The sequence below is a fragment of the Equus asinus genome, chromosome 28, assembly GCF_041296235.1.
Source record: "Equus asinus isolate D_3611 breed Donkey chromosome 28, EquAss-T2T_v2, whole genome shotgun sequence".
Classification (NCBI taxonomy): domain Eukaryota; kingdom Metazoa; phylum Chordata; class Mammalia; order Perissodactyla; family Equidae; genus Equus; species Equus asinus.
Genome location: NC_091817.1, coordinates 50,272,358 through 50,295,402, shown reverse-complemented (window position 1 = coordinate 50,295,402; position 23,045 = coordinate 50,272,358). Strand labels below are relative to the sequence as shown.

The window sequence follows — 23,045 nt, the reverse complement described above, 5'->3', positions numbered from 1 at the left end:
TCAGCAGGGGCTTTGGCTGGCGGTGACATGGCAGACAGGACCCTCAGGTGGTGTCTCGCTGGCCCTGGGCAGACCCAGGTTGGGCGTCTCTGTGCGCACAGCAGCCCTGGCTGGGGTCCGGAGGGCACAGCCACCACGGGAGCCCCATTCCTTTGAGTCAGAGAAGTTGGCAACTCAGCGGCTTTGGGTCTTGAGCAGTCAAGGAGGAGGCCCCAGCCTTGGACCTTGGAACAGTGTCCCTTGGCCCCCAAAACCAAGGCCTAGCAGTGCCTCCCAAGCATTTTTGGAGGGCGGGGAAAGGATCCATGTGCCATCGTAACCCCATGTTCAGAGGCAGAAGCCCCACACCCAGGGGCCCCCCAAGCGAAGCCCCCCTCTGGGGGAGGGGCCTCAAACTCCTGGGCCTGGTGGCCCCTGGTCCCCACTGGGCCAAGAAGTAAGAGCTGCTTCCTCGGGTCCCCTTCCAGCCACCCGGAGCCCAGGGTGGACTGCAGGGCCTGGTCTGGCTCCCTTCATCCCTGGACATGAAGGATGCTGGTCCTGCCATCCAAGGCCTGGCTGCTGACTCTGTCGGGCTTGGGCGTGACCCAGCCTCCATCTGAGGCCTGGGCTGTGGGGTCAGGTGGCCCAAGTTCAAGGCCAGGCTTGGCCCCTTGTTTGTAGAATGGTGGCTTCAGGCCAGTCTCTGACCCATCCCAGCCTCCGTTTGGTAAATGGTGTGACACCACCTGCTCCCGGGTGCACTGCCTGTAAGCAGGGACGTCCCAGCACACAGTAGGAGCTTCATGGCCAAACACTCCTTCCTGCACCTTTTCTGGCCCCCCTCCTGCCAGGGCCCAGATGAGCCTGGGTCCCCACGTGCAGTGGAGACAGGAATGGGCCCGGCCCGCCTGTGTGCCAGCATAGAGCCTAGAACCGTGGGGCTCCCGTGTCCTCAGTGGTTCTCCCGTGGCGACGGTGGCCGGGCCCTTCCGCCTTTTCGGGGAGAGATAGTCCTCACCTCTGGGCTGAATCGCAGGCAGGGTCTCCGTCCACCACACAGGGGCCGCTCCGTCTGGCCTCCGTGGGCAGAGGGGCGGTTCCTGCATGGTTTCCATGTTGGCAGCAGACGCCCAGCCCTGAGAGAGGAGGACTTATTCATGACAGGCCAGCAGCAGCCCCCAAGTGCACCGAGACCACAGGCGCCCCACTTAAAACAACACCACCCCCTACAGTGCTGTTCGGTTCCGAGGGGAGAACCCAGCAGACTGCCTGTTGGTCTGGCCAGGGCTCTGAGGCGGGTTCCCCGACCCTCGTGGGCGGTCTCCCCAGCCTGCATTTCCTCTTGGTCCAGAAGCCCATGTTCCGGAAAGCACTGGTCTGGGAACCAGATGTTCAAGGTTGGGGCGGGGCTGGGTCAGCCCACACCGCCGGCCTGCTTTCATGAGGCCTGTGAGCAGATGTGCGGTGGTGGGCCTGTGTGTGGCTCGGGTCCCCTGCGCCCCCACCGCCACGCAGGCTCACGTCTCTGGAGCCAGGTCCTGGCTTTATGGAGAGAGCGTGGAGGTTAGAGAGACCAGCGTTCTCTCTCTTCTTCAGTTCCTCGGGATGCTGCGAGTGTCTAAGTCTCTGGCCACCTCCAAGGTGGCCTCAGATTTGTCCCCTGACCCACAGAATTCCCTGAAAGCGGGGTGGTTAACCACGTCCGTGCACCTGGCTGGCAGCACCCCCAGTGGCCAGAGCCTCTGCTCAGCCGAGGCTCCTGCCCGGAGCCTTCCCGGGACTGCCTGCGAGCCAAGCTGACCAGAGGCTGGCCGTGAACCACGCCTGGAGGGCTGTGGGAGTTTTCCCAGTGACCGCCCTGGGCAAATTCCATCTGGACGTGAAGGTCTGCTGTGGCCAGGCAGCAGGCAGGAGGGCGGAGAGACTCTGGAAGGAGCGTGAGGAGCTGCCCTGCCGCTGGGAGGACCCCCAAAGAGCCGATGCTCCATCCCGCCCTCAGCTACGGTCATGACAGGGGGCTCACTCTGCTCGCAGCCGTCCAGCCTGTCTCCTTGTGGCCTCTGCCCACTGACTCCAGCTCCGTCAAATCAAACGTCTCTCCCCGTTTGGTGCTTCCCCCCTTCATGGCAGCTCCGTCCTGGACCTCATTTTAGAACCGCTGTTGGTCTGTCTGTTGATGGAGACTTCAAGCCCTGTGCACCTGGGCTCTGGGTCCCTTGAGGACAGTGCCGAGTGGGGTCACCAGGCACCTTCCAGGAAGAGAGCTTCTTAAGAACCAGGGTGTCCCGCCCTTGCCGATGGAGAACAGAAGTTCTTGTGGAGTCCTAGCCGTTCCTGCAGAAATGGCCCTAAGAGACCCCCGGATCCAACCCCATCCCTTCACGGAGGAGGAAACTGAGGCCCAAAAAGAGAATGGACGGGCCCGAGGCGGTGACCCCAAACTGCTGTCAAGAGGCGGGGGGAGGGGCCCGCAGCCACCCCGCGGGCCTGTCCTGATGGCGTGTTTTTCTTATTTTGCTTACAGATCGAGAGGACGGACCTGTGATGTCTCTGCCCCACGGCCGTTTTCATGGCTGCTTAAAATGGTCTATGGTCTGTCTTTGTAAGTAAAATAACAAAAACTGCAGGGCTCCTGGGAGGTCCTCACCCAGCACCCTCTGCCCAGGGAAGGCACCCCACTGTGCATCTGCAGTGTCAGTCAGTCCTGCCTCCCTTGGAGAGAAGAGGGGTCCTAGGGGCAGGCGCAGGAGAGCAGAGCAGACAGCGTCCCCGAGTTCACACCCCAGCCCTGCCCCTCACGAGCTGTGTGACCTTGGGCAGGTGGACAGCCTCTCTGAGCTTCCTTTTCCCCAGCCGCAAAGCAGGGTAAATAAGGCAGCTCCCAGAGTTGCAAGAAGGTCCATGTCAATGACAAGTCCGTAACTCAGCCGCCTTGAGGGCAGACCTGGGTCGAGTCCCAGCTCCTGTTCTTCCTGGCAGGGTGACCTTGGGCAAGTCCCACACCTGTGCCTCAGTTTCCCCATCTGTAAAATGGACATCCTCCTGGCACCTGCGTGATTACGAGGAGCCACGAGATGCTGCTGGTCACGTTGGCGGGAGGGCTGGCGCACACGGGGCACGAGGCAGGCATCGGTCACTAGTGGACGTTTCCGTCAAGGTGCTTGCGGCACAGCTGGTGTCCGTAACGGGAAGCTCTCATGGGGCGATGCTCAGAGTATCTGTTGGCCAGCGAGAGCGGCCGGGCTCGGCTGTCAGGACAGGCCCCGACTCTAAGCCAGGCGGGATGCACAGCGCAGGTGTGGCCGCCGCGTAGCTCGCGGCTCTGGGGAGGGTGACGTGACAGTTGGGCGTTATTTATGTCCTGTGAGGCTGTCGCCCTCCTTGCCATTGTTCTGGGATGCGCCTGGCCTTGCTGTGGTGCCGGAGCGTCCACGGAGATGTGGCGCTGTCAGGGCTGTGTGACTCGTGTTGACAGTGTTTCCTGGTGCCCAAGAGCCACCTCCGCACCAGGAAAAGGGGCTGTTTGCGGGGTTCCTTGTCCCAGCCCGACCCCTGCCCGGGCCCTGGGGCTGGGGGAGCCGCGGGGGTGCTGGCGTGTGCCCCCAAACCTCAGCTGGGGACACGTGTGCTCTAACTTAGTAACACACCTGTTGTGGGGTGGAAGCACTTGTGGCGGGGTTATTTTCGGCGCTCCTTTAGCGAGCTGCTGAGACCGCCCTGCAGCCGCGGGAGGGAGCGCGGGCAAGCGCGGGCGAGCAGGCTGCCGGGAGGACCCAGGCGCCGAGGGCGAGCTGGTAAGGGAGCCGCAGGGAGGCCATGCCCAGGCCGGGCCAGGGCCGGCGCGGGGGAGGAACGGGCCAGGTGGCGCGGGCAGCTACACATCTTAGAAGCCTCTGGAAGGCCAGACCCCAGAGGACAGCCCCGCTCACCAGAGAGCAGCGAGCCCCTGCTGTGGTGAGGTCTCCCGTGGCAGCGAGCCATCTCCTGGCCTGGCTGCAGTGACCGCCAGTGGCTGTCATCAGTCTTGACCAGGCTGTGTGTGTGCTGGCGTCGGCTGTGGTGTCATCTGCAGCTCACCAGTGAGAGGGAGGTAGCACCACCGGGGGTCTCCTGGTCTCTCTGAGGGTCCTCTGGACGGTGCCTCGGAGAGGGTGAGGGATGGGCCTCCTCATGTCCTGCGTCTGGCGTTCACTGTCCATCCAGAGCAACAGGGAAGGCCAGAGCGAGGTGCACTGCACCCGCGGGACTATGAGCCGGGTGTCACTCCTGGGCCCAGAAGGCACTTCCGACCCAGTGGCCACACAGGTTTCCACTCCCACTGTGTCTCCGGGGGGAGGGGGGCCTGGCGAGAAGGACTCAGGCCGGAGCAGCGCTGGCCTCTGCTCCTGCAGCCGCCCTGCTCAGGAGGGGGCAGCACATCGCTCGCGTTTTGGGGCCAACCTTGGCCTTCAATCAATGGTTTCCAAACTTGTGCTAAGTAGGGGCTGGTTGCTGACGAGCAATCGTCCAGCACGTAAAACCAATCAGGCTGAGTGTTCCTGGCTCCTTCTGGTGGTGGAAGGACAACCTGGTGGCTTCTATGAGCCGGGGAAGCACAGAGCAGAAGGGGCCCGGGCACCCCGTCCTCTGGCCCCTGGAGCCCCTCTTCTGGTTCTGGCCAACAGCCATTCGCAGATGAAGAAACTGAGGCCAGGCCCCCAGTCTCACCACACAGCACGTCCTGGCTACACCAGGTGGAGGCAGGGCCTCGGGCAGGACACCCACTCCCAACAGTATGGCTTATCTCTCACCCACGGCGGGCAGGGCTGTGTCTGCTGCTGAGGGCCTACTGTGGGCTGGGGTCACCCTGGGGTGGCAGTCTTGGGAACAGTATGGCTTGTGCGTGATGATGGCCAGCCTCGTTACCTGTGGATGAGCAGCCCAGCCCCTGGCCTGCGGCGGCGGCTCAGTGAGTGAGGGAGGGGCCTTTGCAGGCGTCACCAGCAGGCCGGTCAGGGGGTGAGCCAGTCATCGAAGCTGGAGCACAGGCAGCGTCTGGGGAAGGCAGAGCTGGCCAGACGGTAGGCTCAGGGTTAACAGAGGTTGTTTACTGAAGGGCTCGGTGTGTGCAGAGGGGTGGGCTGGTTTTGGAGCCCCCAGGGCTGGTGACAGTGGGAGCTGTGTCCCCTGGGCCTGCAAGGGTGGGTGGAGGGGATGACTGGGACATAGGAGAGACACAGGGTGGGAGCGCCGAGGCCCAGGAAGGAGGGACCAGCACGTGGGCCCCCCACCTCGTGTGCTCCTGCCCTTCCAGGCTCCGTGAGGCCAAGACAGTCAGTAGGTCACCCCCCAGGCCCAGGTCAGGATGGCCAGGGCATGCGTGGTCTGGGAGACAAACTGGCACCCCACCATCCAAAGCAAGCAGAGTAAGCAGCAAGCAGCAAACATCAAACGTCTGAGCCTGCTCAGGAGGAGCCGTGTCACAGAGCCGAGCCTGGCAGTGTCCCCATCCTGGAGAAAAGAGGCTCCTGCCCCCCCATTGCTGCACACACAGGCCTCCAGGCCTCGGCCACAGGTCAGAGGAGAGGCTGGAGCCTTGGAGGAATTCCGCCCTGAGGGAGTGGCGGCTCTGAGCTGCCCTCAGCCCCAGACCACACAGTTTGAGCGAAGTGTGAGAGCATAGGCGCTGTGCACAGACCCTGCGGGCCAAGGCAGGGGGAAGGCACGGGCCTCGTGGACCACCGCTGAGGGAGTGGGAGAGGTGTGCGTGCGTACGTGCAGGCGTGCATGTGCACAAGCGTGCATGTGTGTGTGCATGCAGGTGTGCGTTTATGAGGGTGCACATGTGCACGTGTGGGACTGCATGCTTGCATGTGTGCACGTGTGTGTGGGACTGCATGCTTGCATGTGCACGTGTGGGACTGCATGTTTGCATGTGCATGTGTGGGACTGCATGCTTGCATGTGTGCACGTGTGTGTGGGACTGCATGCTTGCATGTGCACGTGTGGGACTGCATGTTTGCATGTGCATGTGTGTGGGACTGCATGCTTGCATGTGTGCACGTGTGTGTGGGACTGCATGCTTGCATGTGCACGTGTGGGACTGCATGCTTGCATGTGCATGTGTGGGACTGCATGCTTGCATGTGTGCACATGTGTGTGGGACTGCATGCTTGCCTGTGTGCACACGTGTGTGGGACTGCATGCTTGCATGTGCACGTGTGGGACTGCATGTTTGCATGTGCATGTGTGTGGGACTGCATGCTTGCATGTGCATGTGTGGGACTGCATGCTTGCATGTGCATGTGTGGGACTGCATGTTTGCATGTGCATGTGTGTGGGACTGCATGCTTGCCTGTGTGCACACGTGTGTGGGACTGCATGCTTGCATGTGCATGTGTGGGACTGCATGCTTGCATGTGCATGTGTGGGACTGCATGTTTGCATGTGCATGTGTGTGGGACTGCATGCTTGCATGTGCATGTGTGGGACTGCATGCTTGCATGTGCACGTGTGGGACTGCATGCTTGCCTGTGTGCACACGTGTGTGGGACTGCATGCTTGCATGTGCACGTGTGTGTGGGACTGCATGCTTGCCTGTGTGCACACGTGTGTGCGCGTGCATTTAGACGTGTGTGCGAGCGTGGGTGTACGTGTCTGCACCTCCAAATGCATGTGTCTGTGTGTGTACTTGTGTGTGTACTTGTGTGCGAGTGTGGGTGTGACGGTGCTGAGGGAGGCATGGAGCTGGAGAATGGAGAGCGTGTGCAAGGAACAGGTTCGGACCAGTCATGTAGGGAGTGCAAACACATGCAGGAGGAGGGTGCGAGCGAGAGGGCGCCAGGTGCTGAGTGTGCGCACATGAGCGACTTGGACCGGGGATCTGTGCGGCCTGTCAAGGGGGCGAGACGTGACTGGCCACTGGGCTTAGCAGATGTGCTTCTGGCCTCCCAGAGGCATCCAGTCCCCCTTCCCCTGTCCAGAGCCCCCTCCACCATTACCAGGGGCCCTGGGAGCCCACAACCTCTGACCTCTCTGCAGACTCTGGAGGCTGGGGCTCAGGTGACTGGGCTCAGGAGGGCTCCCCCAGCCTCCAGTGTGGAGGCTCATCCTTTCCCTCCATCACCGAGGCTGAGGAACATCATCCTGCCCTAGGACCATTTCACAGCAGTCCTGGCGTCTGCCAGCCCTGGGATGCTGACCCCAGTGGCACGACCTCAGTGACCAACAGTGCTGCCCCTGGGGCCCCTGCAGCATGTTCACCACGAGTCCCTTAGGCCACCTGCTTGTCCTCCACACACAGCCTGGGGCCTGTGTGCACGCACGTTTGTGCCCTGCAGCCCCAGAGAGCAGCTGGCCCAGCGCCTCCCTGCCAGGGTCCAGCCCCCTTGTCCAGGGGTGTCTGATCCCTCTGCCTCATGCTGAGCCCCATCTGCCTGGGCACTGGGGCTCTCTTGCGGGCAATAGCACCTCTGTGGGACTTGGGCACTGCTCACGGCCATCCTGACAGAGGTGAGGGTCACTGGCCTTCCAGGGGGGACAAGCGGCCTCTCCTGCCTGGTGGTGGAGAAGCTCCTCTGCCTGTTCACAGTGGACACCGAGCAGCCCGGCCGGGAAGTTGGCACCTGCCAGGCTGGCCAGGGCATCCCCCTGGGTGTGCCAGAGTAAGGCCAAAGGGACTGTGCCACCTCCCCCCCGCTGGGGACCTGGGCACAGCTGTGCCTCTCCAGACCCCAGTGGGCACACCTGTCAAGGGTGTCGGTGACCCCGTGGCCGCTCCCCGCCATCCTCATGCCCCTTCTCCCCACACAGTGATGAACGGCAGCACACACTCACCGACGGCCGTCAACGGCACCCCGTCCACGCCCAACGGTTTCAGCAATGGCCCAGCCACCTCATCCACGGCCTCGCTGTCCACGCAGCACCTGCCCCCCGCCTGCGGGGCGCGGCAGCTGAGCAAGCTGAAGCGGTTCCTCACCACCCTGCAGCAGTTTGGCAACGACATCTCCCCGGAGATCGGGGAGCGCGTGCGCACGCTGGTGCTGGGGCTCGTGGTGAGTTGGGTGTCGTGTCCCTCGGGTGAGTGAGGCTGGGGGCGCCGGGCTGTGCCAGCGCTCGGGCCTCCTGCCCCCTGGGCTGGGTGGACAGGGCTCAGCTGATACTCCGTGCCTTTTCTCCCCTCAGAACTCCACGCTGACCATTGAGGAGTTTCACTCCAAGCTCCAGGAGGCCACCAACTTCCCGCTGCGACCTTTTGTCATCCCCTTCCTGAAGGTACGGACAAGCCGTGCCCCTCCGCGGCGGGCGCCCAGGAGCCCGAGTCGCTGCCTGCTGGCTCTGATTGGGCCTCCCTCTCGACCTCCCTGGACTCGGGGGCTCCCCTATCCCCCGGGGAACAGTGCTGACCAGTCAGGACCAATTCCTACTAGTTAAGGCCACAAACTAGTTGCCAGACTGGATTAGTGGCCACCAAACCCAGCACGCTAAGACAGAGCTACCCAAATCAGTCCCATTATTATTGGCCAAATTTGCTCATCCACTTGACAGCCAGTTTTTGAGTACCTACTGTGTGCTGGGTACTGTGGGGGCTCGAGGATCTAGCTGTGAGCAAAGAGGGCAAGTCCTTTGTGTAGCCAACGCCCCGGTGGGAGGGAAGGCAGCCAGCCAACCGTGACTCTAGGGTCTGTGGAGATGTGCACCAGGACTGCAAGGAGGGGGCATTTAGTGGAGGGTGAGGGAGGGAGCTGGGTGGATAGTGGAGGACAGAGCCTTCCAGGCACCTGGGACAGCATGTGCAAAGACCCTGAGGCAGGAGGAACAATGAGGAGGCCGTGTGGCTAGAACAGACTGAGGGGAGAGGGACAAATGGAGGGACAGGCAGGGGGTGGTTACATGGCTGGGCAGCCAGATGGATGAATGGGTGTCAGATGAAAACAGGGTCATGTGGTCAAACACAAAAGATACACAACGGCTCAACAGTGGAGCGGCCTCTCAGCGGGAATAGTTCGTGTTGGGCTGGGAGCAGCAGCACCAGAAGCCTAGGAACCATGCAGGCCCCCAGGCCCAGCCCAGACCCACTGATCAGAATCGCATCTTAACAAGGTGCTGGGCATTCGTGTGCCACACCAGTGGGAAGAGCGGTCCAGGCCGCGTGAGACCAGTGTCTCCATGGCAGCACTTCTCAGGGCCTTCACTCCCAGTGAGGGTGTGCATCTCCCAGAGAGGGCAGAGATGAAACGCTTCCCAAGTGTGTCTGACCCTGTGACCCTTTGCTGCCCCACACCTCCCAAGGTCCGGGTTCCTTGGAGCTCACTTGGGAGGTGCCCACCCCCAGTGCCGCCGGCCTCCCCCGCAGGCCTCTCGTTTCCCGGGCCCACGCGATGCCTCCAGCGTGGGCCCTGGTGGAGCTGCTCTCCAGAGGGTCTTGAGGACCAGACCGGAGGCTCCCAGGCTTGAGCCCGACCCTGCCACTTAGCCCCTGTCGGCCTGGGCCCAGCTGGCCTCCCCGGGCCTTGGCCTCTGCAGCCGTGCAGAGGGGAAGGTTGCATGAAGATTGCACGCAAAGAATTTGGCTCCTGCTTGAATAGCGTTGGGTGTCATCATCTGGGGATTAAGGCGCTCCCCGGAGCAGGCTTGCTTTGCAGAGCTCTTTCACCACTGCCCCTGCTGAGCCCCCCACTGCCCCTTGAGGGGGCAACCCAGGCCGTACCACTGTTCCCAGTGAACAGCGGGGAAACTGAGGCCCCCCGGAGGTCCCCACCGGTGCAGACATGGAGCTGAGGCTGGAACCTGGATCCATCAGACTCCAAACCCACTGGCCTTTGCAGGGCATCCCCCAGGCCAGCACTATGTCTCCCGTGATCCCTCACAAGGGGGACCCCGCGTCGCTCCCCGACATCCGCTGGCTCCCCCCTCCTTCCTCCCCTCCCACCCACGCCCTGCTGTGCTCACACTCCTGAGCTGGCGACAAAGAGAAGCTGCTGGCTGGGACAGAGCGAGGGTTTGGGCCCATCTGGCAGTCATTGCAATTCATTACGAGCCCTCCCTTCTCTTCTCTCCTCCTTTCAACTCGCTGTGGCTCCACCGCTCCCCATCTTTGGGGACACAGTGCGCCTGCTTCCTCTGTCAGATCAAATATTTACAGCAGATGTCCCGCCCGCGTCAGCTGCCCTTGTTTATCCGAGGAGCCAGGGCAGGGAAGACATTGCGCGTCCCCGCTCTGCCCCAGCCAGGCCTGCATCCTCTGACCACTGCGCCGTCACACCCCAGCATCCTCCGCCCAAAGTGGCAGCACGGTGCCGCCGAGGCCCCTCTGCCTCAGTTTCCCCTCTGCCCACAGCAGCTCTCACAGGCTATTGGGGCTTTCAGGCCTGAATTGCTCTCATGGTCATCGGGGCCAGCTGGGCTGAGGGCCCCCGCCTCATGCCAGTGACCACACCCATGGCCCTGGGCTGAGGGACGGTCAAGGACACGGAGTCCACTCTTCACCCTGAGCAGACCTCCTTGGGTGTGGTCAGTTCTGTTTCCAGGGCTTGTTGACAAGGCACCGGCCGGCCGGAGTCCTGGCCCCAGGGGCCTGCCTGGGGAGCAGCCCCCCCACTCATGGTGGCAGCTCACTGCAGGGGCGCCAGCGGGACTGCCCCTGCCCACCTGCTGGGTGACCTTGGTTTCCCCGCCTGTGACTTGGGCTGGCAGCAGAGGTTGCACCTTCCTGAGGACTCCGTGCAGCAGGCCCACTGCGTGGGCAATGGCGGCGCAGCCTCACGGCAGCCCTCGCAGCCTCATCCCGTTCAAGAGGCAGGAACTGTGGCTGACGCTGCGGCTCGGGCCCCTGCCTGGCTCAAACCTCAGCTCCAACTTCGGGCTTCTGAGAACTTCCAGGCCTCACTCTTCTCTCTAATCACTGGGGACGTGACAGCGCACCTCACGGGCGGGGAGTGGCTGAGTTAATTCCTACAGAGCTCACAGGAGCCCTTCACACCCAGGACCGGGAAGGGTCAGAGCTCCTCACAGCTCCAGTTGCAGGTGAGGCAGAAGTCAGGGAAGTCAAGCGACTTGCCCAAGGTCACACAGCAAAGCCAGGGTGGGCTGACCGCAGGGCCCACAGTCATGCAAGCTGTGTGGGCATTCAGCCAGGTGCCTGGCGAAGCAGCGGGAACATGACAAACCCTCGGTAGATGGGAGACATCGGCTCAACCAGCACGGGATTGCGGCTGTTTTTGCAAACGCTGATTTCCCTCTGGCCCGACTTCCCATCTGTGAAGAGGGAAGTTCCATGCTTTTTGCATCATCAGAAACTTCGTTCACATGCGAAGTTGGGGTCCAGAGGGCTTTTGCAACCAGCACAGTCCATCCAGCCTGTCAGTGGCGAGGCCTCCCAGGCGCCTGGGCCCTGGGGACAGAACAAGGACCGCTGCCCCGGGGGATGCACAGCACGAGGTTTTCCACACGCTCCACCCATTTCTTCTGCGCTGGGGTCCTGCTCCCCTCAGCCAAGGGCCCCGGGTCCCCTGCACACCCCTGGACCTAACCCTGTGCACGGCTGAGTGGCAGGGCTTTCCAGAAGCCAGGAGATGCTGCCCCTCCCACCCGGCCTCCACCCTCGGCCCCGGCTCCCAGCTGGCCCCAGCCGGCCAGGAATCCAGATGTTTCCACCACCCTGACAGCGACCAGCCGGTGCCAAGGGGAGGCTGCGCGGGAGAGGAGGGGCCGGCGAGGGAGACAGAGGAAGTTTGGCGTCTTCAGACCTCCCGGGACCTCCTTTCCCAGCTCACGCTCCCAACGTGCTCGACAGATGGCGGGCTGGCCCCCGTTCAGCTATCCAAATAGAAAAACAGGCCTGGCAGCCGGCGCTGCTTGACAAAAATGCCTGGGCTGCTTGATCGGGTCCGGGTGGATGCACTAATGGGGGCTGGGGAGGCAGAGGCAGGAGAAGGCTGCCGTGGCAGCTTGAATCACCATGAGAAAGTTGGGGAATTGTATTTATTTACAAATACTTAGAACTCTGGCTTTCCCAAGCGGCCTGCCGCTGGGCCCCCATCCAGCCTGCCCCCCGGAGGCGGCTCTGGGAATATCTGCAGAAGGCGCTGAGGACCGACTGCAGCCTAGCAGTGCGGGCGGGGAGGCCGCAGAGCCAGGCAGAGGCAGGAGGGCACAGCGCTCCCGCGTGGGTGTTACAGGCAGGGTCTGTGGTCTAATCTTGTGCCCCCCCCCCAATGTCATTCCACCCCTGTGCCCTCCTGTCCTTACCCATAAATATGGAACCAGGTCATAGGTCTGTCCCCAGTGGCTGTGAGGACCATGGTAGGTGTGACTGCTCAGAGCACTGTGGGCGTGCTAATGCATGGTGTCCCATCTCCAAGCTTCATTCAGGGCCAGGCTGGGGACCCGCAGGAAGTGGGGGGGCAGGCCCGAGGGCATACCTCTGGGTCCTGCTCCAGCTCCTCTGTGTAAAGTTACCTGTGGGCAGGGCTGCCTCCCCCTGCCCCCCATCTGAGCCTCGGTTTCCTCCTCCACACAATGGGGACTCGTGCCTGCTTCCACGGGCACAGGCAAGGAATCCTCATGATCCCCCCACACCATCTCCAGACCCGCATGGGAGGGAAGGAGCTCAGTGAAGTGGAAAAGCCCTAGCCTAGGAGTCTGGGATCTGGGCTCCGTCAGCAGCAGGTCCAAACCCCCTTTCCCGGCCCCCCCAGGCAAACCTGCCGTTGCTGCAGCGGGAACTGCTGCACTGCGCCCGCCTGGCCAAGCAGACCCCTGCCCAGTACCTGGCCCAGCACGAGCAGCTCCTGCTGGATGCCAACGCCTCTTCCCCCATCGACTCCTCGGAGCTCCTGCTGGAGGTCAACGAGAACGGCAAGAGGAGGACCCCTGACAGGTACCTTGGGGGGCTTTCTGTGGTGGGGGAGGGAGAGCGTGGAGGGCTCCCTCCCTGCCTGACTCTGGGTCTCAACTCTTGAGAGCTGCCTCCAATACCACAGCTCAGCAGGTGCCCTCGTTCCAGAGCTGAGAGAATGCAAGTCGATACTATGTTGCATTCTGTGGCCCACAGCTAGTGGGCTGGTAAAGTTCAGCCTTACCTGCAAGGCCACTGCACAGGCTGAAGCACTGAGAGGCTGCCCTGTCAGGCTGTGGGGAGGCCTCCTGAGGACTCAGATGCCCCCTTGGGTGGGCAAGGGAAGAGGCAGGAGGGAGTCTGTCTGCAGGAAATTCCATGGCTGTTCCCTTTGTGCTAGGTGGGGGCCAGAGTGTCCAGGAGTCCAGGGTCCCCAGGCACCTGGGCTGGCCCTCACTGCTGGGTCACAGAGTTGGGTGCTTGTCCTTCTGCTGCGAGAGGGTGTCTCCTTCTCCTGGTCTCTCAACAGAGGCTCAGCCTTCTTGACCACTGGACCCCAGGAGCCCACACACCAGGGGCAGGGTCGAGGCTGGCAGGAGCCCCAGAGAAGGATGGAAGGGTAGTCTAATGTCTCCTGTTGCCCATCTCTCTCGCTCTGTCTCCCTCTCGCTCTTTCTCTTTCTCTCTTCCCACACCCTCTCTCTCTCTCTCTCACCCCTCCTGCTGGACCTCTGTCCATGCTCCTGGTCTCATGACCAATGGCACCCTGCCTGCTCTTTGGCCAGGACCAAAGAGAACGGGTCAGACCGGGACCCGCTGCACCCCGACCACCTCGGCAAACGGCCGTGCACCCTGAGCCCTGCCCAGCGCTACAGCCCCAGCAACGGGCTGCCCCACCCCACGCCACCACCGCACTACCGCCTCGAGGACATGGCCATGGCCCACCACTTCCGTGACTCTTACCGCCACCCTGACCCCCGGGAGCTGCGGGAGCGCCATCGGCAGCTCGGTGAGCAATGTGCTGGGGGGCGGGAGGTGGGCGCGTGTGTGCCTGTTAGTTGGAGCACACGTGTGCCTGCATGTGTGTGCAGGGAGCATCCGAGAGCTGCCATGTGCATGTGTCTGTCCAGGAGGGACACTGAGGAGATGGGTGTAGCAAACGGATTTGAGCGGGGAGCCAGCCCAGGGCCCAGAGGGGACCCACTCTGGCTGGCTGCCTGAAGCAGAGCTGTCTTTCCCAACATCTGTCTGGGGGCAGCCAGACATCCCCACCTTCAGGGCCAGGAAGGCCCCTCTCTCCCCAGGGGCGGGCTGTGGCTATGCCTGTCCTGGGGCCCAGCTGGCCAGGGGCAGGTGTGGGCCTGGGGGACCTAGAGCCACTCAGCTTGAGGGGCACTGGCTGCCTGCTGGGCACACAGCTTTGGGCTGCCGGTGGCCCCTGCAGCGGGCATTCATCTCCTGATAGAGACAGGAAAAGAGAGGCTGCCAGGCTCTGCAGGGGGCGCAGGGAGGGTGTTAAGCCAGGTTCCTGGACCCAGTTTCACGGGGGACCGGGGGGTGCTTCCCACACAACACTAAGCAATTCTCGGACACCAGCAGGGTGCCCTACAATTCGACTCAGTTCTGACTCGGTCTACCTGGAGACAGTGTCAGATCCCCCAGGTTAAGGGTTCTGTCTACAAGTCTGCCTCCCCTGCAGATGCCAGTTGCTGCAAGCACAGGTTGTCACCTGGGCTTCTGGCAGACGGGCTCTGGATCGGAGTTTCCCATGAGCCCCTCCTCGGGTTCTATTAATTTGTTCGAGTGGCTCACAGAACTCAGAGAACCAATTTACTCACCACATCACTGGTTTACTTTAAAAGGACACGACTCAAGAACAGCAGATGGAAGGGATGTGAGGGCGAGGTGCGGGGAAGGGGTGGGGAGCTTCCGTGCTCTCCAGGCACCACCCTCCCCGTCTCCACAGGTCCACCAACCCGGAAGCCCTCCAAACCAGCCCTTAGGGTTTTTACGGAGGCGTCATTACACATCCCTAGTGGTTGGTGATGGATCTGACGTCTAGACCCTCCGCCCTCACGGAGGTCAGGGGGTGGGGCTGGAAGTTCCCGGGATGATCACTGGTCGGCTCAGACTCTGTTGGTAACCAGCCCCCACCCTTGGGTGGGATCCAAAAAACATAACAAAAGATAAGTTTCACTTTCAACACTTAGCAAATTCCAAGGGTTTGGGAGCTGTGAGAAAGACGCTGTGGATGAAGATCAGATGTATATGAGAAATACATTTTAATCATCTCAATGACAAATAGACATTCCTTATAAATCACATATCTCAGGTGGGGTGGCTGGGCCAGCCAGGAAGACACTGTTCACGGGGAGGGTGGGCAAGGCCCGGCATGTGGCGGTCCCCACGTCACAGGAGCTGCAGCCCCTGCCCCCAAGGCGCTCCCACAAGGTCTTGTGGCTGAGAGCCTGGCTGTGGAGCAGGACCCCCCAGTCCTGTAAGCCCTGCCAGGTCCCCACCGTGCGCCCTTGGGCGGGTCACGTGACCTCTGTGCCTCAGTCTCCTCCTCCGTCAGCTGGATCTAACAGGAGTGCACCCCTCAGGGGGTGTGAGGACGGAGGGAGTTAACACAGGGCAGCTCCGAGTGGGCGCTGTGAGCCCCACTGTTGTGGTAACAGCGGTGACAGCCTGGGCTGGAGGATACTCATTTCTTGGAGGTGACGAGCCCTGAAAGGTTCTGACACCCTGCAACATGTCTGCAGGCCTGCAGCACAAATGGAGAGACTGAGGCCCAGAGACATAGTTGACATGCCCACAGTCTTCCAGCCACATGTGTCTGACCCTGCGACCTTCCTCTGTGCTGGGGACAAAGAGATGAATAGGACCACCCACCCCAAGCCCCCAGTGTGCTGGGGAGCACAGCTGGGGACAGCCGCCCCTGAGACAGAGGCCCAGGGCACGGATGGGGGCCCAGAGGCAGGGTCAGCAGAGGCCTCGCCCCGTACAAGGCCGTCTCTCGCCCCCACCCTGCGGAAGCTTCCAGGGCCTGGGCCAGGCAGCAGGTGATAGTGTCTGGCTCCCTGCAGCCGGGTCAGGCAGGTGCTGATTCCCGCCCGCTCCTGCTAATGCAAAAATAAACGCCAGCTGTTGGGCAGACCTCAGCCACTATTTTGGTTGGGGCGTTGGCTCAGGCCCCAGCTCCTCCGACGGTGGGGCAGTGGACAGCAGACCGTGGCCGCCACCTCCTACTCTTCTGCAATTTGGGGAGGCATTTTGGGTTTGGGGGGGCTAGGAGATCCTTAGGAGCTGAAAAAGGCCTAAATAGAGAGATCTCAGCCCAGGAGCATCAATAGCGCAGGGTCACCCAGCACGGGCTTGGGGCACCCAAAGCAGTGGGGGAGAGTGCATTCGATATTCCAGAAATCAGAGGCCGGGCCATTGCGAGGGCCGTCAGATGCCGTCGCCCCATGCCCATTTCTCAGCTCACAGCTGTTTTGTTTCTGATCACTGAGGTGGGGACCCCACATTGTTTCACTTCCTGGAGCCGGAGCAGCCAGTGGCTGAGAGTGCACGCCAGCTCAGGCCAACGTCCCCTTCACCAGTCTCGCTTTCCTCCTCTGTAAAAGGGGGTGACACTGGGACCCCTCGGAGGCTGACGCAGCAGGGGAAAGAGGCAGGCATCTGGCACAGCCTGCTCGGTGGGCTCCCCACTCCAATGCACCTCCTGAAGGTCTTCTTCCACCCCAGGGAGGTAGGCAGGGCAGGGAAACTGAGGCACAGAGGCGAGATGAGGGGCCCAGGGCCTGTGGGGAATGAGTGTGGAGACTTCTGGCTTTGCCTGACCTACCATCTCCCTGTGGAGCCGGCAGTGTGGCCAGGAGACCGTATTGGACTGGCCCACTGAGGCCCAGCGCCGGAATGCCTCCTCTCGCCTAGCTGGAGCTCAGCCCAGGGGATGCAGAGGTGAATGGGGCATGCCAGCCCTGCCCTGGGGACTGACACAGCCTGTTGAGGGGACCAAGAATAAACAAGGAAGTGCCTGGAATTACTAAACAATCAGAGATACGTGGGGCTCAAGGAATTTAAGGGCCCAGGGCCGCTGAGGAGGAAGGGGCTTATGACCTGGGCTTTGAAGGATGCATAGGAGTCCAGCTGGCTGAGAGGAGGTAGTAAAGCATGGGCTGGAGGTGGGCAGCCACAAGGAGCCCCTGAGGGCTTTTGAGCAGTGGTGAGGCCCTCAAAGTGAGGTCTGGGGCAGCTTTGGTTGGTAGCAGGGGTCAGAAAGAGTGAGCATGGCTGGATTGGGAGGCAGGGAGGTGGGGAAGGGTGGGGAGCACTGGGTGGGGCTCTACTCCCAAGGATCGGGTAGAGGCCAGGCCTGTTCCAGATGCCCCCAGGGCAGTGGGCAGAGGGTCACCCTCTCATCTTCCCCAGGTGGGCACAGCCCATGGACAGGGCCTGGGATAACCCGGGGTCCTGGGAGCACAGGGCGGGGCTGGGAGCCCCAGCAGGTCCTGAGCATCCACTCCCCTCCTGCAGCGGTGCTCGGGTCCCGGCAGGAGGAGGTGATCGACCACAGGCTCACTGAGCGCGAGTGGGCCGAGGAATGGAAGCACCTCAACAACGTGAGTGTCCAGGCCTGGGGGCCACCTCAGCCCGCCCATCCACTTCTGGTGACACTCGGAACTGGCCCTTCTCTGCCCCTTGGGGCGTCTCCCGCAGGAAGGGGCTTGGCGTGGGAGCAGGGCCCCATCAACTCTGTTCTTGGGGTCCTCCCTTGCCCTGCTCCCTTTTTGGGCAGGGAGCCCAGGCAGAGGGTGCATCCCCAGAGCGGGGCACCCCACTCTTCGCGGGTGGAAGGAGAGCCCAGGCCCCTGCATTGAGCAGGCTCCCCTGTGGGTCAGGTGCCCCCGGGGCTCCAGATCCAGGTGGAGACCTAGGGGCTGTCTCAAGCCCCCGTCCCAGCTGCTCGAGTGTCCTTCCAGGCAGCGGAAGTGGGTTTTCACGCCCTGCCCTGAGCACCCCATAGCCAGCCCTTGTGGACGGCGGGCTGGCCGAGGCCTGGGAGTGTGGGAATAGATCCCCTGGCCATCCCCCTCCGTGCCAAGCGGCCACAGCCGGCCCCGTGTGCTCACGGCCGCCCGCCCGCAGCTCCTGAACTGCATCATGGACATGGCGGAGAAGACGCGGCGGTCGCTCACCGTGCTGCGCCGGTGCCAGGAGGCCGACCGCGAGGAGCTCAACCACTGGATCCGGCGCTACAGCGACACCGAGGACACCAAGAAGGGGCCCACACCCACCACCGCCCGGCCCCTCAACAGCTCTGCGGGTGCAGAGGGGTCTCAGCTAGGTGTGCACCAGGGGCAGCATGGGGGCTGAGGTGGGCGCTGCAGGGGCACCAAGGACCAAGGCCCGTGCCCGAGAGAGCAAGGCCCTGGGGCTGGCACTGCAACAGAACACAACCCGAAGGGTTTCCCTGGGAAAAGAGGTGCCCTTTTGGCTGTGCACAAAGATGCCAGCAGCCCCCTGCAAGCCCAGATCACAGTTGCTCTGCTCATCCTTCTGGATGAGACAGTGGAAACCTGGAGGAGCCCAGGACGGGCCAGCTCCCAGCCAATCCAAGGTCCAGCACATCTGGAGCAGCCCCTCCCTGACATTGCCCTGCCCCCACCCAGCAACTAGTACAGGGTTTCCCCTGATGGGTACCTCTGGTCCCCCCACCGAGAACACAGAGCTACCCCCGTGGCCCAGCTGGGTGTGGCCCTGCCTGTGCATGACGCTGGCCCCCGTGTTTCAGACATGCCCCGGGAGTTCCTGCCGAGGACCCTGTCCGGCTACATGCCCGAGGAGATCTGGAGGAAGGCTGGTGAGTGGGGACAACCCCCGGGGAGGGGGGGCTGGGGCTCCAGAGCCCTGTGGCCCTGTCTGTCTGTGAGGAGCTTCCGTCTGCCTGGGGGTTCAGCCAGGCCCCAAGCTCACAGCACAGCTCACAGGGCTATACAGACCCTGCCATGCGGGGCTCACGGGAGGGCAGGATGATCACCAGCCAACAGCTGCCAGCGAACAGGCATGTCGCTCAGCAGGACAAAGCGGGTCCTCAGGCCCCGTGTACACATGCGTGTGCACAGATATCCACACAGGCGAGAGAGGCCCTTAGAGCTGGGGTCCCATGACCTGAGCGTAGCGTCGAGCATGGTGCCAGGGGATGCTGGGAGCACACTCACTGCATTGTGGGAACAGACCGTGGGGAGGGGCCGGCAGCAGTAGGGGCCCGTGGGTGGAGAGGCCCCGGCGGGCTGAGACAAGGTGGTGGCCGTGAGAGAGGGAGCAGGGTTGCAGATGCATTTTGATTTGCGGGTGGACTCACCATGCCAGGAAGAGGAAGGAAAATGTCAAGATCTTGAAAGCAGAGAGAGCGAAGGGTTCCAGCCCAGAGCTGGAGGCCAAGGGGCCACGGACAGGTGGCAGCTGCCTGGAGCGAAGCAGGAGGATGGGAGTCTTCATTCTCCTTTGTCTCCGTCTGACCCGTGGTGGGGCTTTATGGGACCCTTGCTGACATCCACTGGAGCTTGGGCAGTGACATGGGGGCACACGGCAGCAGCCAGCACTGCCAGCAGCTCAGCACACACCCAGCGAGTAGATGCTCAGATGGGAGGCCTGTGGGCCGTCTCCGCCCCTTAAACAGGAACCCTGCTTAATCTCACCCCAGCCTCCCTCACGCCACGCTACAATAACAGAGCTGCCAGGTAAACCAAGGCAAACCTAAAAGCCCCTGGTGGGGTCAGCAGGGGCTGGGGGCCCTGTTGTTCCCAATGTCCAGAGGGCACAGTGCAGTCTGAGCAGACACTCCTGGCTCAGCTGGACAGCTCAGCTCAGCACAGCAGACACTGGGAACGGCACACTTCATCCGCAGAGGGAGGCAGCCAGAGGTGGCGAGAGCAGGGGAGACGAGACAGGGCTTTGGGGGCGATAAGAAGACAGAGCCTGGCCGGGGTAGTCTCAGGATTGCTTCCGGGTGGGCTGCAGGGGAAGGCAGACTGTCCGTGGGGAGAAACAGTACAGCTGTGATTCTCCAGGTGGGCAGCAGGACCAGCAGCAGCACCTGGAACTTGTTAGGAATGCAGATTCTCGGGCCTTCGGGCCTGCTGAGTCAGAATCTGGGGGCAGGCCCAGCCCAGTCCTCGCCCTCACCCTCCAGGGGTGCCACTGCCTGTGCAAGTGTGAGAACACCATGGTAGAGGACAAGCTTTGGAGATTCCCCCACGAGCATGCTTGCACACACGTGCCCGGGATGCACATGATCATGTGTGCACAAGCCCCGTGCCCAGGGTTGTGGGTGGTGAGGCCCGGGAGACCCATCTGGGCCGGCCTGAGTGACGACGGCCATGGCGTCCTTTGCAGAGGAGGCGGTGAACGAGGTGAAGAGGCAGGCGATGTCCGAGCTGCAGAAAGCTGTGTCGGACGCAGAGCGGAAGGCCCATGAGCTCATCAGCACAGAGCGCGCCAAGATGGAGCGGGCCCTGGCTGAGGCCCGGCGGCAGGCCTCAGAGGACGCCTTGACTGTCGTCAACCAGCAGGAGGACTCCAGCGAGGTAGGGCGGCCTGCCCGCCCCACACCCCATCCCCGCCTCCGGGTCCAGGGCCAGAACGCCCTCTCTGCCACCTCCCAGCAGAGTGCCCAGGGAAGCCCTGGAACTCTTAGGGCCTCCTGACCCCACATTGCCTGGTGAGGCAGGTCCCGTGGGCATCCCCACTGTACACAGTAGAAGCTGAGGGCTCCAGAGTGTAGGCGCTGCCCCCGGGTCACACTTAGGAAGTGGCGGGGCCGTTATGCGAACCGGCTGGCAGATGCCAAAGCCCACGTTCTCTCTAAGCTGTGAAAGCAGAAGGCACGTGGAGGGGTGTGAAGACCCCAGGTGGTTTCAGCTCCTGGCGCACTGCACACCCAGAAAGAGAGTTACCATCATGCTAGGAGGCTGGGCTGGGCCCAGCAGGGCAGGTACAGGGGGACCCTCGGTGACCCGCTTCCTCCTTGTTGGACAAGGACTCAGACAGCAGAGAAGTCAGGGAGAGGGAGAGACCCTTCCCGGGGTGGGCGGTCCTAGCACTGTCTTTTGGGAAGGAGTATTCTCCAAAGCCCCCTGGATAGCCAGTGCCTGGGCTGGCCCTGAGGGAGTGAGCGGGGGAGCTGGTTCCCCACCAATTCATGGGTCTCTGCACCGGCTCTCTCGACAGACACCCTCTAGAGCTGACCAGACGGCTCTCAGGGCGGGGCATCCCGTGAGGGGAGAGTTAGCGGAGGGGAAGGGAAGCCATGGTGTTGGTGTTCCAGGCTTAGGAAGGCAGGCGGGGTGGCAGGGAAGGCTCAGCAGGACCGTCTCAGGAATTGGTCCTGGAAGAAGTGAGCGGCCATGCAGGAAGCGGGGTAGCAGCTCCATCCCCGTGGGGGGCATGGCAGGGACAGAGGCCAGGCAGGGGCATGCCTGGCAGAGTGGCAGAGTGAGGACCACGAGGAGGCCAGTGTGGCCGGGCAGAGCGAGTAGGGGGAGAGCCGGAGGGGCTGGGGGCCCAGAGGCGTTGGGGGATAAGTAGGCGCTCGGGCCTTTCTCCTGGGTGGGTGTGGCTCCCCTGTCACACAGCCCCGGCTGCCCACCTTCTGCTCGCATGGGCCACTGAGGTTATAGCTCCTTCCATGGAAATGCAGCAGAGGCCCAACAGCAGGGAAGGACGTGACCCAGGAAGGCAGTGGCTCCCTTCCCCCTGAGGACCCTGTGCACAGCGTGGACCTGTCTGGGGTGGGCCACACAGTAGTGGGAGCCCATCCCCCTGAACTGGCCCAGCCTAGTGCCTGTGACCGTGGAGGGTCCCCCGCAAGCCGTAGTGCCTTGGGGTTCTCTCTTCCCGCTTGATGGCCTGTGGCTGGGTCCAAGCGGGTTCATTTGGACTGTGTGCTTCCCTATCCTCTGGCCGGGCTGGAACCTTGGGTATTTGGGGGGGCCCGGCCCTGCCCCATCCCTGACCATGCCCCTCTCACATCCAGAGCTGCTGGAACTGTGGCCGCAAGGCAAGCGAGACGTGCAGTGGCTGCAACGCGGCGCGCTACTGCGGCTCCTTCTGTCAGCACAAGGACTGGGAGAAGCACCACCACGTGTGCGGCCAGAGCCTGCAGGGCCCCGCAGCCGTGGTGGCCGACCCCGTGCCCGGACCGCCCGATGCCACCGCCAGCCTGGGCTCCTGCCTGCCCACGGGCGCCACCAGCCCCAGCGAGGCCGGCTCTGCAGGGCCCTCTCGCCCTGGCTCCCCCGGCCCGCCTGGCCCACTGGACCCTGCGCCCCGCTGACCCCTCCAGGACCCCGATGCCCAGCCCACGGACGCCGCGCCCACCCGGCCCCAGCCCTCTGGACGCTGCGCCCGGCCCCGGGACCCCGACCATTGGAGTCACTGCTGCTACTGCTTCTCTCCAAAAGAAAACACAGAACCAACAAAACTGCATTCAACGCGACTTCCTCAGCTACCTGGCGCTCTCGCGGGGCGGCCTCCTGAGCATCCTCAGAAGCCCCCTGCGGGCTTTACCCCGCGGGGCTGACCTGCCTCTCTCTCTCTTCTGTCTTGACGACTTTCACACACTTTCTCTTTAAGGAAAAAATCTAATCATTCGGTGGCTTATATTTTCAGTGAAGAATTTTGGGGGGTTTTGTAGCAGAAGAGCTACTCAGAAATGGATAAAGAAAACTGTGGGGGTTTTTTCCCCCCTTCCTGATGAAAAAGGGAAAAAGAAAATGTATTTTATAGCCGGAGATCTGAGCCGCTGTCTCACCGGAACCACCCAGGGGTGTGTGCGCCACGGTGAAGACGGTAAGAAGGATTTCAATTTCCGACTCAAGAAGCATTTTTTGGTTTCAGATTTTTTGTTTTTCCTTTAACGTCAAACTCTTTGGCTTTAAGTAGAAATCCAAAAAGTTTTTTTAAGAAAAGTACAGGAAGCATTCCTGTAAACTACCTTGCCAGCTAGCCAGCCAAGGACGCCGGACACACCTCTGCTGCAAAGGAAATCCAAAAAGCAAACACACAAAGTTAAAATCCAAAATGTTTTGTCACTGCCAAAGTAATTTTTCACTGTTCGACTCCACTCTTGGGTTTATTCCGACGTCGGTCTTTCTCTCACTTCAATTCTGTTTCCGGAGTGTTGGGATCCTGGGGTGTGGAGGGGTTTGCCCAACAAGAAGCAACTTTGTTTCTCTTCACC

General features: G+C 62.2%; 1 protein-coding gene across 3 annotated transcripts in view; it reads left to right on the top strand.

Moving 5' to 3' along the window:
- Positions 1 to 22,654, top strand: part of CBFA2T3 (CBFA2/RUNX1 partner transcriptional co-repressor 3) — an 89,457-nt gene extending 66,803 nt beyond the window's left edge. For 2 of the 3 annotated variants that reach the window (XM_070500383.1, XM_070500385.1), the window contains exons 3-12: positions 2,507 to 2,584; positions 7,774 to 8,015; positions 8,146 to 8,235; positions 12,660 to 12,841; positions 13,585 to 13,808; positions 17,339 to 17,424; positions 17,951 to 18,149; positions 18,597 to 18,665; positions 20,201 to 20,391; positions 21,840 to 22,654. In XM_070500383.1, coding sequence (XP_070356484.1) covers positions 2,507 to 2,584; positions 7,774 to 8,015; positions 8,146 to 8,235; positions 12,660 to 12,841; positions 13,585 to 13,808; positions 17,339 to 17,424; positions 17,951 to 18,149; positions 18,597 to 18,665; positions 20,201 to 20,391; positions 21,840 to 22,139 — 1,661 coding nt within the window. In that variant the 3' untranslated portion in view covers positions 22,140 to 22,654. The remainder of the gene's footprint in view (positions 1 to 2,506; positions 2,585 to 7,773; positions 8,016 to 8,145; positions 8,236 to 12,659; positions 12,842 to 13,584; positions 13,809 to 17,338; positions 17,425 to 17,950; positions 18,150 to 18,596; positions 18,666 to 20,200; positions 20,392 to 21,839) is intronic. The other variant, XM_070500384.1, reaches the window with a different exon arrangement.
- The last annotated feature ends 391 nt before the right edge of the window (positions 22,655 to 23,045 follow it).